The 17,457-nt window shown below is 44.0% G+C and overlaps 1 protein-coding gene across 3 annotated transcripts in view; it reads right to left on the minus strand.

Annotated features, from left to right (window-relative positions):
* DOP1B (DOP1 leucine zipper like protein B) overlaps nt 1-17,457 on the minus strand; it is a 112,896-nt gene that overhangs the window by 70,518 nt on the left and 24,921 nt on the right. For all 3 annotated transcript variants that reach the window (XR_003610916.2, XM_028113968.2, XM_028113961.2), the window contains exons 3-4: nt 1,921-2,102; nt 1,359-1,529 (exon numbers count right to left, since the gene is read on the minus strand). Coding sequence is in view for 2 of the 3 variants with exons in the window: in XM_028113968.2 (XP_027969769.2) it covers nt 1,359-1,529; nt 1,921-2,102 (353 nt within the window). In the remaining variant the exon portion in view is untranslated. The remainder of the gene's footprint in view (nt 1-1,358; nt 1,530-1,920; nt 2,103-17,457) is intronic.

Genomic DNA, 17,457 nt, shown 5'->3' on the forward strand with positions numbered 1-17,457 from the left:
CACACCCCAACTATTTACACTCTTCTGGTGTGATTCATTCTTACAAATTAAAAAAAAAAAAAACAACTGCAATACATTTTGGGAACTGATGTGCTCATCTGTCAGATGATGGAAAAAACATTTATATACACTGTGATACACGGATCTGTTTGGGAAACACGAACGGGCCAGAACTTCTAGAAGGAGCCTGGGGCAGATCTGAGAAGCGTCTCTCGCTGACTTCTACATGACCTTCCGCTCATTCCCTCCACACACCTACCAATCCTGCGCTTGGCCACAGGCTTAAAGTAGCCCCAAGACAGACTCCGCCTCCTAAGGAAGTAGGTCCTACCGACCCGACCCACTGCAAAGGTGGACTCATTACTGGGAAGTGGGAAGCCACCACCTGCTCTATGTGAAAGCTTGAAATGTCTGAAGTGCAAATTTTTGGTTAGGTTTATCAAATTCTACTGTAAATGCTCATGACTTAAATGTACCCTTGGTCACTGGCCACAATCCCTCAAACCATTCTAATTATTTGGTTTCTCTGAGTTTAGGGGAGCACTCCAAATAGACCTTGGATTGATTCCTTGATTCCACCCCAGCCACCCCCCCCCCAGTCACAGCCAATGTGACAAAGGCGGTGTGGCTGGGGCCTCTGGCATGGGGGAAATGTGAGCAGTGCATGGTGTAATCAAATGGAAACTTTTGCAAGCACAGAGGTTTCTAAACCTCCCATTCAGGTTGCACATGGGCTCTTAAAGCAGGTCCTATTAAGAGGTTAATCACAGCGATCACTCAGAATGAGTAATATGATGGTAGTGAGCTCTTAATGTGATGATTCCCCAGAGAAACAGGATACTGTGTACACCCAATAGTCTGGATGGATTTATGCTTTCTTCTGCTCCTAAGCATGACCAAAAATAACCCCTGCATGAACTTTTATGCATACGAGCTTTACAAATTTCCCCAAAGTGCTGCTGAAATTTGTCAAGCTATTCTGCTTAGCATTGCCTTTGCGAGCCCCAGCCATCAATGAAGCATGGCTCTGCTTCGCCAGAGAAGCAGCCTAGTATAACGGGAAGAAGGAAGGCTTTGGAATCTGACCTATGTGGCTTAGGATCCCAGCTCTGCCACTCGCTGACCGTGGGACTCTGGGAAACCTTCTCACTTTCTGACTCTCACCTGTGACTGCAGGCAATTCCCAGGAGGACACGGTATTTGGTCAGAGACCAGCACAGCAATGTCAAGCATCACCCCGACTTCTGTACCTTTCCCTGCCGCACAGACCCCTGTACCTCCCTCCCCGCTTCTCCCAAAGCAGCAGCATCACACACAAGCCACAGAACTGTCAGCACATCCGTCAGGATGAGACCCACCTGTCATAGATCTCAGAGCCCTCCTCCAGGCCAGGCAGCAGGCCCACAATGAAGGCCTGGAGACTGGGCAGGAGCAGCTTCTGCAGTGGTAGAAAGTACTTCTCGTACAGGCCGAGCAGCACGGGCCTCACCGACATGGCCGCGTTTGCCAGAAGAGGAAACAAGCCACAGCTTTGGAAAAGAAAAAAGGGAGAGGAGGGACAAATGAGACACCGAATCGGAAGTTTGCAACCATCACCCAGCCACAGGGAGTTTTCAAAAGCAGCCAGCCAGCCGTTTACACTGGGGCTGTAGACGTTTGCTTATCACGGGATGGTCCCATCATACTGTTCTGCAAAGAGCAGGCATCTAGACAGTAGGTCCGTCATGGTTGTACCTGGAACACACTTAAAGAAAGGCCTGGGAGGGGGTGCTCCAGACGTGAGCGCTGGTTATCTCCTGCTGGCGTCTTTATGATGAATTGTTGCTCACCACTCCCTATTTTGCCATTTTCTCATCTTATGAACCGAAATACGGATTATTCAGGTAATAAGAATGTAATATGGTAGGGAAGCTACTATACCTGTATAGAAACAAATCCTTGGCCAGCCATTTGGTCCCCACAATTTTGAAGATAATCTCATAGGTTTCTAGGGCTTTTAGGTGCACACCGCTGGGCAAAGCAGGATGCAAGCACTGAGCTAACCTCTTGCTGATAATGAGCCGTCTTGGCAATAAGGAATACCTCAGGTTACTCTGAAGGGCCTGGAAAACAAGAGGGAAAACATGAGGAAGAAGGGAGCGACATTTACCATGTAAAGTAAATCTTCCAGGGCCAGGAAGACATGAGCAGATGCAAAAGGAAGATACAGGGCCTGCATGGGGAACACCGGGGGGGCCATGAGCCAGGGACCAGGGACATGGGTATCAGCAAAGCCCCTAGCAATGCTGGAGATGAGGCAGGCATCAGAATCAAGAGCAAGAGAGACCCTGTCACCATAAGACCAACTCCTCAGTCACACACGGAAACCCGGGTACCGGTGAGGGCTCCAGTCCACACCCGAGGCTAAGCAGAACATAGACTATATGCGGGGTGGGGGGGGGACTTGACCCTCATCCCTAAGAAGACCCTTGTCTGTGCGCTGGGGAAGCCCTTGGCATCTTCTGGGGAAGAAGAGGTCTGAATGAATTTTCCCCATCATTCTCCTAGCTCAGCTTCACAGGCAGGTGGCTCTGAGTGAGGGGTCACCCCAGAAGAAACGGGGGGGCACACCTCTAGGCCATGACTCCTGGCATCTTCAGCAGTTGGTGATCCTGCTGGGTGGGAAGGATCCACGTCCCACAGGAGAAATGCCCCACTCTGCCAGGCCTCTGCAGACTGGACACAGACCTTGTCTACACTAAAGCAGCCTGGGTATTTGTGGTAGCTGAGGAACATGGGCAGGAGTGTGAGCGGATCACTGCCGTTCTGCACAGCCTCAAGTGACCATGGGCAGAGTGCTGTGGCTGGGTGGCTCCTCATGACTCAATCTTATAATACCAAGTGTCTGTCATTATGGAACAATCCACAAATATTTGCTCAAAGCCTACAGGGTGAAGTCCACGCTTCTTAAAAAGCCACTCAAAGTCCTCCATAGCATGACTCCTGCCTGCTTTGCCTCCTCTGCCCCCATCCCCATCTCTTAATACTTCAGCTTCAAACTTTGTAGCAACACAGATCCATCTGTGGTTCCTGCCTGCCCCTCTGCCCAACCTCCTTCCTGTCCACCTGGCTAATTTTCCTCACATGAGATTTAGCATCTCCTTTCCTGGAGGCAGAATGGTCCCTGCCCTGGCAGGGCGCCCCATCCTGCATGTTTAGTGACTCCTGCCCTGGGCTACATGTGCACATCTGTCACCGATTTACAACTGTCCTAATGATTATCAGCTCCGGGGCTGACTTAGGCGGGGAGCAACTGGAGGGCTGGGTATGCAGTCTTCTCCTCTGTGGTTTTCAACACTCTGCACAGAGCCTAAAACAAAGCAGGTGTTCTGGAAGAATGTCACAAGATGTGTGTGATGCCAACCGCATTCTATCTGTGTCTCCCAACCGCTGGTCCCTGGACCATATGGTCTTAGGGCCATGACAGCTTTCTTTTTATAAACAAAGAAAACAATCCTGCCCCTAAAATATATGCTGAGGTTATGCAGGAGGTAAAGGGAAAGGAAGGAAAATAATATTTTTCATCGAAAGCCTGTAGTCTAATTGAACGCTCAAATTCAATAAAACCGCATCTCGGGGAAAAAAAAAAAACCATATAACTAGAGGTCATCGAGAAATACCTTAAAACATTATATATAAAAATCTTTTATTTTAAAACGAAGGGAAAGCCAACAAAATAATTTTTTAACGATTTTATTTATGAGAGAGAGAGAGAGGGAGAGAGAATCTCAAGCAGACTCCATGCTGAGCACAGAGCCACTTCCTGTGCATCCAATAGGATAATCGGATTTTTTTTTTTTTAAGTAGGCTCCATGCCTACTTATGGAGCATGGAGCCCAACATGGGGCTTGATTGAACTCACGACCCTGATATCATGACCTGAGCTGAAATCAAGAGTCAGACACTTAACTGACTGAGCCACCCAGGTGCCCCCAAAATAATTTTTTTTTAATGTGCTCCTGTCAAAACAAATCCTGAGGTAAGCTGAAACACACGCTGTAACAGGATAAGAACAAAGTGAGACAGCTTTGGCGGAGGGGAAATGAATGTGCCAAATGCACAGGAAACTGCATTTTATTATGGACATTTTCAAACACATAGAAAAGCAGACGGAACAGCAATATAACCCTCCCCTGGCTTCAACGAGTATCCAGTGCCGGCCAGTCCTGAAGACTCGGCTTTTAGAAAATCACGTCTGTGACTCAGCCGGCCGTGGGCTTTCTCCAGGGATTCAAGAGCACGAGGGAGGGCCTCTGTCTTCACCTGTAGCAACTGTTTTTGTCAAGAGCAAGCACTTGTGTGGGTTTTTTTCTAAGATTTTATTTATTTGAGAGAGAGAGACAGAGAGAGTATGAGCGAGGGGAGGGGAGAGGCAGAGGGAGAAGCAGACTCCCCGCTGGGTGTGGAGCTGGACACGGGGCTCAATCCCAGGACCCTGAGATGATGACCTGAGCCAAAGTCAGACGCTTCACCGACTGAGCCGCCCAGGTGCCCCCAAGCACCTGTTTATTAAGTCACTACCCACTCTCACATTGCTCAGTGTATTCCAAGGACTCCTGCTGCTTGAGACAGAAAAGATGGGGCACACCCAGGGTGGTGGGTCACCTGGGACTCACCAGCATTTGTCTTCCTTGGGCTGTGCATGTCCAGAATCCCATTTCTCTGCCCTTTGACCCTGGGTGTGGCAGAATGACTGACTCTGGCCAGTGGGGTGAGTGGAACAATACGTGTCATGCAGGCCACAGACTTTAAAAGCCAACTCAAAGCTTGTTGCATTCTCTTTTCTTGACTCTAAGATCATGGACATGTGGGTTGAGCTGAAGCTCCTCCCAGCCTGGCTCCCTCAGAAATTATAGAACAGAAATCACGTGCTGACCCAGTGAGGCAGAACTCAACCATGTAAAACTCACTGAGATTAGGGATTGTTTGTTACCATGGCGTAATCCTCTCTATCCTGACTGATAAACCTCTTCCCACATAAATGCAATTACAACGAACCACAACCATCCATTCCAAATGAATGAGGCTGCTTGCTATTTCTTTTTCATTTAAATGTGTGACTTAATTTATTTGAAAGAAGACATAGGAAAAGAAACATAACAAGCACTGAGGCTGTGACCAGTAAACGAGGAATAGATTATTCACTGTGTGCTGTCTGTGTTAATCCACGCAAACATGGCATGTCTGAGAAAGGGACTCAGTGCTGTCGAGGGAAAGGTGGAAAGATAAAGGAAGCTGTCGGATCTGAAAATTCAGCAAAAACAAAGGATATAAACAGACCATACTTAAAAAATGAGAAACTGCTTGTCGTTCCTGGTAAGAAAAACGCAATTAAAACTACAAGAAAGTACTATTCTTTTCACACATCAGGCTGTCAAGTTAGATCAAAGCACACAAGTTCAGGAGCGGAGCACAGCCACAGAGAGACCGTGAGCCAAGCTGAGTTCTTCACCGAGTTAGGATGTGGCCAGACAGACCCTGCAAGCCTGCTCCTTGGGGTGGTTAGGAGATTGAACATTTCTGCATCATTTTCATCACTAATCATGGGGCTAAAATTGTGCCTAGGTCATAGTGGCTGTGCTAACCCACTTCCCATAGAGCCTGGCACTTAACAGGTGCTTTCACACTGAGGCCAGGCAAACAAACAAGACTGCAATATTATAATTCTGGTTTACCACGTGAGCTTGAGGATGAGAAGCTGACATTCCATCCCACCATTTGCTCGTTGGGCAATTTCTGACTATGGTTTCATCTATAAAAATGGAAATCACGGCACCTCACAAAGTTGCAAGCATCAAATGAGACACCCCCTACAAAGAGTAGAGCAATGTCTGCCACCCAGGAGGCAGCCAGCAAACACGACCTCTTATCATGACAAACCAAAAATGAAGCACAACAGAGAGATGGACAGCAGATGCATTCTAAGACAATCCACTGAAGCCCAGTCATTTACAGGTAATGCCCTTTACTGTCCCAAAAGTAAACAAGGACACTAGTTAGGTATGTTGATGAAGAAGGATGAGAAATACATCGAATCAGAAAAGCAAAGCTCAAACTGCTCTGTGTTTGGAGGTAAGATCCCTGCAGACCCAAAATATGATGAAAATCCCAAGAGACACTGTAGCCAAGGAGGAAATCTGCATTGATGAGGTGCAGTTGGGGAACATGAAATTTCCTTTTAAGAAGACAGAGTAAAAGATAAATAGTAATTAATATTTAGGATTAAAAGGGAAAATAAAATATTTCCTAAATGATATTTAAGGAAAATTTCTAAACAAACATTTTGCAAGTCTTTTTTTTTTTTTGAAGATTTTATTTATTTGACAGAGCGAGAAAGATAGTGAGAGAGAGAATAAACAAGCAGGGGGAGGGCAGGCAGAGGAGAGGGAGAAGCAGGCTCCCTGCTGAGCAAGGAGCCCAAGGCTCCACCCCAAGACCCTGGGATCATGACCTCAGCCGAAGGCAGACACTTAGCCACCCAGGCGCCCCAACATTTTGCGAGTCTTAAAACTGAAGATTAGAATCACCAGTTGAAAATACTTTGCATGCAGTGGATTCGGAGCACTTCTGGAAACAAAGGATTCCCCTAACAGAGCTCCTCCTCCCCCAGAGCGACAGACTTCATGCAGGAAATGAGGCTGTGAGCCCCATTTAAAAACACCTTCTGTGAGCATGGACTGTTTTTCCATCTCTTTGTGGCTTCCTCAATTTCTTTCATAAGTGTTTTGTAGTTTTTAGAGTACAGATCCTTTACCTCTTTGGTTAGGTTTATTCCTACGTATATTATGGTTTTTTGTGCAATTGTAAATGGGATTGATCCTTTCTTTTTTTTCTGTCTCATTGTTAGTGTATAGAAATGCATCTGATTTCACATCCTGCCACGTTGCCGAATTCCTGGATGAGTTCTAGCAATTTGGAGGCGGAGCCTTTTGGGTTTTCCACATAAAGTATCATGTTATCTGCGAAGAGTTTGACTTCTTCATTGCCAGTTTGAATGCCTTTTCTTTTTGTTGTCTGATTGCTGAGGCTAGGACTTCTAGTACTATGTTGAACAACAGTGGTGATAGTGGACATCCTTGTCGTGTTCCTGACCTTCGGGGAAATGCTCTCAGTTTTTCCCCATTGAGAATGATATTCGCTGTGGGCTTTTCATAGATGACTTTTATGATATTGAGATATGTTAAAATGTCTATGTTACCCAGAACAATCTATACATTCAATGCAATCCCTATCAAAATACCATCAACTTTTTTCACAGAGCTGGAATAATCCTAAAATTTGTATGGAACCAGAAAAGACCCTGAATAGCCAGAGGAATGTTGAAAAAGAAAACCAAAGCTGGCAACATCAAAATGTCAGACTTCAAGCTATATTACAAAGCTATAATCATCAAGACAGTATGGTACTGGCACAAAAACAGACACATAAACCAACAGAATAGAATAAAGAACCCAGAAATGGACCCTCAGCTCTATGGTCAACTAATCTTGGACAAAGCAGGAAAGAATATCCAATGGAAAAAAGACAGTCTCTTCAATAAATGGTGCTGGGAGAATTGGACAGCCACATGCAGAAGAATGAAACTGGACCATTTTCTTACACCACACACAAAGATAAACTCAAAATGGATGAAAGACCTAAATGTGAGAATCCATCAAAATCCTAGAGGACACAGGCAGCAACCTCTTCAACCTCAGCTGCAGCAACTTCTTGCTAGACGGGTCTCCAAAGGCAAGGGAAACAAAAGCAAAAATGAACTACTGGGACGCACAGCAAAGGAAACAGTTAAGAAAACTAAAAGACAACCGACAGAATGGGAAAAGACATTTGTAAATGACATATCAGATAAAGGGCTAGTCTCCAAGATCTATAAAGAACTTATCAAACTCAACACCCAAAAAAAAACAATCCAGTCAAGAAATGGGCAGAAGACATGAACAGGATTAAAAGGGAAAATAAAATATTTCCTAAATGATATTTAAGGAAAATTTCTAAACAAACATTTTGCAAGTCTTTGCAAGACTTTTTTTTTTGCAAGAAATAAAATGTTCTTTCTCCAAAGAAGACATACAAATGGCCAACAGACACATGAAAAAATGCTTCACATCACCTGGCATCAGAGAAATACAAATCAAAATGACAATGAGATACCACCTCACACTGGTCAGAATGGCTAAAATTAACAAGTCAGGAAACGACAGATGTTAGTGAGGATGCAGAGAAAGGGGAACCCTCCTACACTGTTGGTGGGAATGCAAGCTGGTGCAGCCACTCTGGAGAACAGTATGGAGGTTCCTCAAAAAGTTAAAAATAGAGCTACCCTATGACCCAGCAATTGCACTCCTGGGTATTTACCCCAAAGATACAGATGTAGTGATCCGAAGGGGCAACTGCACCCTAACGGTCATAGCAGCAATGTCCACAATAGCCAAACTGTGGAAGGAGCCAAGATGCCCTTCAACAGATGAATGGAAAAAGAAGATGTGGTCCATATATACAATGGAATATTACTCAGCCATCAGAAAGGATGAATACCTAACATTTACATCGACGTGAATGGAACTGGAGAGTATTATGCTGAGCAAAATCAGTCAATGAGAAAGACAATTATCATGTGGCTTCACTCATGTGTGGAATATAAGAAACAGCACAGAGGATCATAGGGGAAGGGAGGGAAAACTGAATGGGAAGTCATCAGAGAGGGAGAAAAACCATGAGAGACTCTCAACTCTAGGAAACAAACTGAGGATTGCTGGAGGGGAGGTGGGTGGGGGGATGGGGTAACTGGGTGATGGGCATTAAGGAGGGCATGTGACGTGATGAGCACTGGGTGTTATATGCAACTGATGAATTACTGAACACTACATCTGAAACTAATGATATACTATACATTGGCTAAATGAATTAAAAAACAACAAGAACAACAAAGCAAAACAAACAGCTTCTGGGTGAGCAGTATTAAGTAGCATCTCGCAAACGTCCCTGAAGGGGAACACAAGCCAACTCTTGGTGCCGCTAAGGAAACAGTGGCCACCACGAAGGTTCCCACTCTGGCTCTCCCAAATTCTCCAAGACTTTTTCTTTAGGTCGCTGAGGGCTAATGCATGGCCAGGAGGGGACCATTCCATGTTTTCAGGGCAAACTTAAAAGGGAACAAGTCATCCAATGATTCATTCCCCCACTTTGGCTGCTAAAGATTTAGAGCTCAGGGTGGTGGTTCAGCCATGGTTGCTTTCTTCCGTGAGCCACCGACTCAGGAGCTCCTCTACCTGGGAGCTGTCGACTCAGGCATCCCTGGACACAAGGAAGTGTTTGGCCCATGTGGCCAGCCCACTTTTAGGATCTGAAAAACACCTCTCAGTAGGAAACTGGAGGCCTTCTGCTGCATCCTTGCTGAGAGCAAGATCAAGCCAGATGCCCACGGCTGTCGCAGCTTTTCAAAAAGAAAATGTTCTATTTAGAAGAGCCCTGGCCTAGGAGGTTTCAAAACTGAGTGCTGTGCATTGCTGGTGGGAATGTAAAATGGTGCAATTGCTGTGCAAACAGGATGGTAGATCCTCAAAAGATTAGGGGTGCCTGGCTGGCTCAGTCGGCAGAGCACGTGACTGTTGATCAGGGGGTCATAAGTTCAAGCCCCACCTTGGGTGGAGAGTTTACTTAAAAAAAACAAACAAAATTGGCAGAGCAAGATGGCAGAGGAGTAGGAGACCTGGATTTCGTCTGGTCTCAGGAATTCAGCTGAATAGGGATCAAACCATTCTGAACACCTACGAACTCAACAGGAGATGGAAGAGAGTAGCAACAACTCTGAACAGAGAAGCGACCACTTACTGGAAGGTAGGACGTGCGGAGAAGTGAATCCGAGGCGATATTGGGGGGGGAATAGACGGTGGGGGAGGGGGGCCTCCGTCGGCCGCTTCTGGCAAGTGCTAGAGCCGCAGAGCACAAAATCGAACTTTTAGAAGTCAGCTCCGCTGAGGGACGTCGCTCCAGTGGCTAAGCGGGGGGGGGGGGGGGGGGGGGGGGAGCTGGGGGGGTGGAATCCTCGCGGGACAGTGTGGTCTCAGGACCCTTGGGGTCACAGAAAGACCAGGGGTGCCTGAGTGCGGCAGAGCTCCCAGGTATCGGAGCGGGGAAGCCGGCTGCAGAGACGGAGCCGAGGCGCGGGCTCTCAGCTCGGGGTGGCCATAAACTGTGATCCGCGGCCCAGTCGGGCCACTGCTCCTCCAGCAGGGACCCAACAAGCCGCAGATTCAGGGAGACTCCCCTTCCTCCCCCAGGAGGAGCGGTGCGGGAGCGCACCGCAGGGATCTGCTGGGTTTGGAGACTCCACACGGGGTCGGGTGCCAGAGACAGAAACGCTCGGTCACAGGCGGGTGAGCGCGGAGTGCGGCCGGAGACCGGGGAGACGGGAGTGACTGCTTTTCTCTGGGAGCGCACTGAGGAGCGGGGCCCCGAGTTCTCAGCTCCTCCGGGCGGAGATTGGGAGGCCACCATTTTCACCCTGGTCCTCCAAAGCTGTACCGAGAGCTTGCAGGGAACAAAAGCTCCTGAGAGCAAACCCCAGCAGCTTGCTTAGCCCGGACTCACAAGGGCGGGGCAATTCAGCCTCCGGCAAAGACATTTGGGAACCACGGCAACAGGCCCCTCCCCCAGAAGATCAGCACGAACAGCCAGCAAGCCAAGACCAAGTTTACCGATCAATGAGGACGGGAGAACTCCAGCGCTAGGAGAATACTGCACATAGAATTCATGGCTTTTTTTACCATAATTCATTAGTTTTTCAAAGTTAATTTCTTTAACTGTTTTTTTTTGAATTTTTCTTTTTCCCTTTTTCAAACAACATCTTATCAATCCCTTTTTTAAAAAAACATTTTTTATTTTTCATTTTTAGAGTCATATTTTTATCCCTTCATAGTAGTTACCCTTATTTTTGGCATATATATATATATATATATATGTTGTTCTCTCTTTAAAATTTTGAGATACAATTTCTTCTAACAGATCAAAATATACCCTAAATCACTAGTGTATGGCTTTGTTCTAGTCTCCTGCCTGATCACATTCTCTCCCTTTTTTTTTCTTTTTTCTTTTTCTTTTTAAATCTTCTTTCTTTTTAAAAACAACTTATCAATTCCTTTTATAAAATCTTTTATAATTTTCATCTTTACAGTCATCTTCCATCCCTTCATTGTATCAACCCTTATTTTGTACATATATAAGTCTTTCTTCCTTTAAAATTTTAGCAGGCACTTTCTTCTAACAGACCAAAATATGCCCAAAAGCTAGTGTGTGGCACTGATCTATGCACTAGCCTGATCATATTTGATCTATTCTGTTTGTTTTGTTCTGTTTTTGTTTGTTTTTATCTTTTTCTTTTTCCTTTCTTTTTCCTCTTCTTTCTTTCCCTTTCTTGTCCCCTGGTTTCAGGTCTTTTCTGATTTGTATAGAGTATATTTGCTGGAGACGCTGTTAACCTGTTAGCATTCTGTTCTCTCATTCATCTATTCTCCTCTGGACAAAATGACAAGACGAAAAAAATCACCTCAGCAAAAAGAACAAGAGGTAGTACCGTCAGCCAGGGACCTACTCAATACGGACATTAGTACAATGTCGGACCTAGAGTTCAGAATCATGACTTTAAAGATACTAGCTGGGCTTGAAAAAAGCGTGGAAGTTATTAGAGAAACCCTTTCTGGAGAAATAAAAGAACTAAAATCTAATCAAGTCGAAATCAAAAAGGCTATTAATGAGGTGCAATCAAAAATGGGGGCACTAACTGCTAGGATAAATGAGGCAGAAGAGAGAATTAGCGATATAGAAGACCAAATGATGAAAAATAAAGAGGCTGAGAAAAAGAGAAACAACTACAGGATCACGAGGGCAGAATTCGAGAGATAAGCGATACGATAAGACAAAACAACATTACAATAATTGGGATCCCAGAAGAAGAAGAAAGAGAGAGAGGGGCAGAAGGTATATTGGAGCAAATAATAGCAGAGAACGTCCCTAATGTGGGGAAGGAAACAGGCATCAAAATCCAGCAGGCACAGAGAACCCCTCTCAAAATCAATAAAAATAGGTCAACACCCCGACATCTAAGAGTAAAACTTACGAGTCTCAGAGACAAAGAGAAAATCCTGCAAGCAGCTCGGGAGAAGAGATCTGTAACCTACAATGGTAGAAACATTAGATTGGCAACAGACCTATCCACAGAGACCTGGCAGGCCAGAAAGGACTGGCAAGATATCTTCAGAGCACTAAACGAGAAAAATATGCAGCCAAGAATACTATATCCAGCTAGGCTATCATTGAAAATGGAGAGATAAAAAGCTTCCAGGACAAACAAAAACTAAAGGAATTTGCAAACAAAACCAGCCCTACAAGAAATATTGAAAGAGGTCCTCTAAGCAAAAAGAGAGCCTAAAAGCGGCATAGATCAGAAAGGAACACAGACAATATACAGTCACAGTCACCTTACAGGCAATACAATGGCACTAAATTCATACCTTTCAATAGTTACCCTGAATGTAAATGGGCTCAATGCCCCAATCAAAAGACACAGGCTATCAGATTGGATTAAAAAACAAGACCCATCCATATACTGTCTGCAAGAGACTCGTTTTAGACCCAAAGACACCCCCAGATTGAAAGTGAGGGGGTGGAAAACCATTTACCATGCTAATGAACACCAAAAGAAAGCTGGGGTGGCAATCCTTATATCAGACAAATTAGATTTTAAAACAAAGACTGTAATAAGAGATGAAGAAGGACACTATATCCTACTTAAAGTGTCTATCCAACAAGAAGATCTAACAATTGTAAATATCTATGCCCCTAACACGGGAGCAGCCAATTATATAAGGCAATTAATAACAAAAGCGAAGAAACACATTGACAACAATACAATAATTGTATTGTTAAATGACTTTAACACCCCCCTGACTGAAATGGACAGATCATCTAAGCAAAAGATCAACAAGGAAATAAAGACTTCAAATGACCCACTGGACCAAATGGACTTCACAGACATATTCAGAACATTCCATCTCAAAGCAACGGAATACACATTCTTCTCTAGTGCCCATGGAACATTCTCCAGAATTGATCACATCCTAGGTCACAAAGCAGGTCTCAACCGGTACCGAAAGACTGGGATTATTCCCTGCATATTTTCAGACCACAATGCTTTGAAACTAGAACTCAATCACAAGAGGAAAGTCAGAAAGAACTCAAATACATGGAGGCTAAAGAGCATCCTACTAAAGAATAAGTGGGTCAACCAGGAAATTAAAGAAGAATTAAAAAAATTCATGGAAACCAATGAAAATGAAAACACAACTGTTCAAAATCTTTGAGATACAGCAAAGGCAGTCCTGAGAGGAAAGTATATAGCAAGACAAGCCTTTCTCAAGAAACAAGAAAGGTCTCAAATACACAACCTAACCCTACACCTAAAGGAGCTGGAGAAAGAACAGCAAATAAAGCCTAAACCCAGCAGGAGAAGAGAAATAATAAAGATCAGAGCAGAAGTCAATGAACTAGAAACCAAAAGAACAGTAGAACAGATCAACGAAACTAGGAGCTGGTTCTTTGAAAGAATTAACAAGATTGATAAACCCCTGGCCAGACTGATCAAAAAGAAAAGAGAAATGACCCAAATCAACAAAATCATGAATGAAAGAGGAGAGATCACAACCAACACCAAAGAAATACAAACAATTAGAAGAACATATTATGAGCAACTCTATGCCAGCAAATTAGATAACCTGGAAGAAATGGGTGCATTCCTAGGGATGTATCAACTACCAAAATTGAACCAGGAAGAAATAGAAAACCTGAACAGACCTATAGCCACTAAGGAAATTGAAGCAGTCATCAAAAATCTCCCAAGAAACAAAAGCCCAGGGCCAGATGGCTTCCCGGGGGAATTCTATCAGACATTTAAAGAAGAATTAATACCTATTCTCCTGAAACTGTTCCAAAAAATAGAAATGGAAGGAAAACTTCCAAACTCATTTTATGAGGCCAGCATTACCTTGATCCCCAAACCAGACAAAGACCCCATCAAAAAGGAGAATTACAGACCAATATCCTTGATGAACATGGTTGCAAAAATTCTCACCAAAATACTAGCCAATGGGATCCAACAGTACATTAAAAGGATTATTCACCACGACCAAGTGGGATTTATCCCTGGGCTGCAAGGCTGGTTCAACATCAGCAAATCAATCAACGTGATACAATACATTAACAAAAGAAAGAACAAGAATCATATGATCCTCTCAACAGATGCAGAAAAACCATTTGACAAAGTACAGCATCCTTTCTTGATCAAAACTCTTCAGAGTATAGGGATAGAGGGTACATACCTCAATTATCAGAAAAGCCATCTATGAAAAACCTACAGCGAATATCATTCTCAATGGGGAAAAGCTGAGAGCTTTTCCCCTAAGGTCAGGAACACCGCAGGGATGTCCACTCTCACCACTGCTATTCAACATACTATTAGAAGTCTTAGCCACAGCAATCAGACAACAAAAAGAAATCAAATGCATCCAAATCGGCAAAGAGGAAGTCAAACTCTCACTCCTTGCACATGATATGATACTGTATGTGGAAAACCCAAAAGACTCCACCCCTAAACTGCTAGAACTCCTACAGGAATTCAGTAAAGTGGCAGGATATAAAGTCAATGCACAGAAATCAGTGGCATTCCTATACACCAGCCACAAGACAGAAGAGAGTCAAATCAAGGAGTCGATCCCATTCACAATTGCACCCAAAACCATAAGCTACCTAGGAATAAATTTAACCAAAGAGGCAAAGGACCTGTACTCAGAAAACTATAAAATACTCATGAAAGAAATTGACACAAAGAAATGGAAAAACGTTCCATGCTCATGGATTGGAAGAACAAACATTGTGAAGATGTCAGTGCTACCTAGAGCAATCTACACATTCAATGCAATCCCCATCAAAATACTGTCCACCTTTTTCAAAGAAATGGAACAAATAATCCTAAAATTTGTATGGAACCAGAAGAGACCCCGAATAGCCAGAGGAATATTGAAAAAGAAAAGCAAAGCTGGCGGCATCACAATTCCGGACTTCCAGCTCTATTACAAAGCTGTCATCATCAAGACAGTATGGTACTGGCACAAAAACAGACACATAGATCAATGGAACAGAATCGAGAGCCCAGAAATGGACCCTCAACTCTATGGTCAACTTATCTTTGACAAAGCAGGAAAGAATGTCCAATGGAAAAAAGACAGTCTCTTCAACACATGGTGTTGGGAAAATTGGACAGCCACATGCAGAAGAATGAAACTGGACCACTTCCTTACACCACACACAAAAATAGACTCCAAATGTTTGAAAGACCTAAATGTGAGACAGGAGTCCATCAAAATCCTAAAGGAGAACACAGGCAGAAACCTCTTCGACCGCAGCCACAGCAACTTCTTCCTAGAAACAGCGCCAAAGGCAAGGGAAGCCAGGGCAAAAATGAACTATTGGGATTTCATCAAGATAAAAAGCTTTCACACAGCAAAAGAAACAGTCCACAAAACCAAAAGACAACCGACAGAATGGGAGAAAATATTTGCAAATGACATATCAGATAAAGGGCTAGTATCCAAAATCTATAAAGAACTTAACAAACTCAACACCCAAAGAACAAATAATCCAATCAAGAAATGGGCAGAAGACATGAACAGACATTTTTCCAAAGAAGACATCCAAATGGCCAACAGACACATGAAAAAGTGCTCAACATCGCTCGGCATCAGGGAAATCCAAATCAAAACCTCAATGAGATACCACCGCACACCCGTCAGAATGGCTAAAATTAACAAGTCAGGAAACGACAGATGTTGGCGGAGATGTGGAGAAAGGGGAACCCTCCTACACTGTTGGTGGGAATGCAAGCTGGTGTAACCCCTCTGGAAAACAGTATGGAGGTTCCTCAAACAGTTGAAAATAGAGCTACCATACGATCTGGCAATTGCACTACTGGGTAGTGACCCCAAAGATACAAATGTAGGGATCCGAAGGGGTACGTGCACCCCAATGTTTATGGCAGCAATGTCCACAATAGCCAAACTGTGGAAAGAGCCAAGATGTCCATCGATAGATGAATGGATAAAGAAGATGTGGTATATATACACAATGGAATATTATGCAGCCATCAAAAGGAATGAGATCTTGCCATTTGCAACGATGTGGATAGAACTGGAGGGTGTTATGCTGAGTGAAATAAGTCAATCAGAGAAAGACATGTATCATATGACCTCACTGATATGAGGAATTCTTAATCTCAGGAAACAAACTGAGGGTTGCTGGAGTGGTGGGGGGTGGGAGGGATGGGGTGGCTGGGTGATAGACATTGGGGAGGGTATGGGCTATGGTGAGCACTGTGAATTGTACAAGACTGATGAATCACGGATCTGTACTTCTGAAACAAATAATGCAATATATGTTAAGAAAAAAAAAAGAAGAAGATAGCAGGAGGGAAAGAATGAAGGGGAGTAAATCGGAGGGGGAGACGGACCATTAGAGACGATGGACTCTGAAAAACAAACTGAGGGTTCTGGGGCGGGGGGATGGGTTAGCCTGGTGATGGGTATTAAAGAGGGCACAATCTGCGTGGAGCACTGGGTGTTATGCACAAACAATGAATCATGGAACACTACATCAAAAACTAATGATGTAATGTATGGTGATTAACATAATAATAAAAAATTATTTATAAAAAACAAAATTGTTTAAAAAAAGATTAAATATTTGACGTTTACCAAATTACTGTATGATCCAACAATTCCACTTCTGAGCACATGTGCAGAAGAACTGAGAGCAAGGACTCAAACAGGTATTTGCACACCCATGTTCACTGCAGCGCTATTCACAATAGCCAAAAGGTGAAAACAACCCAAATGTTAAGAATGGATCAATAAAATGTGGTCTATACATACAGTGGACTGTTACTCAGCCTTAACAAGGAAGGAAATCCTGAGGCACGCTACCACATGGATGAACCCCGAAGACACTGCACTCAATGCAATAAGCCAGACGTAAAAGAACACACGCTGTACGATTCCACTTACACGAGGTCCCTAGAGTCGTCCAAGTGACAGACACAGAAAGTGAATGGGGGAGGGGACCGGGGCTGGGGGAGGGGGAGGGCAGCCTGCGTTTAATGGGAATGGTCTCAGTTTTGGATGGTGGTGCTGGTTGTACAACAATGTAAACATACTGAATGCCACGGAACAGTACACTCGTAAACAGTTAAAATGGTAAATTTTATGTATATTTTATCACCCAAAAAGAAAAAAGAAATGAATGCTGTGTGTCACCCAACTGCTAAGTGCTAAACAGAAAGGAAAAGCTACGATTAAACCAGAAATAAACCTTCCT

The sequence above is a fragment of the Eumetopias jubatus genome, unplaced genomic scaffold (genome assembly GCF_037043125.1).
Source record: "Eumetopias jubatus isolate StellerSeaLion01/CBP00866 unplaced genomic scaffold, mEumJub1_p1.0 scaffold_1, whole genome shotgun sequence".
Taxonomy (NCBI): Eukaryota; Metazoa; Chordata; class Mammalia; order Carnivora; family Otariidae; genus Eumetopias; species Eumetopias jubatus.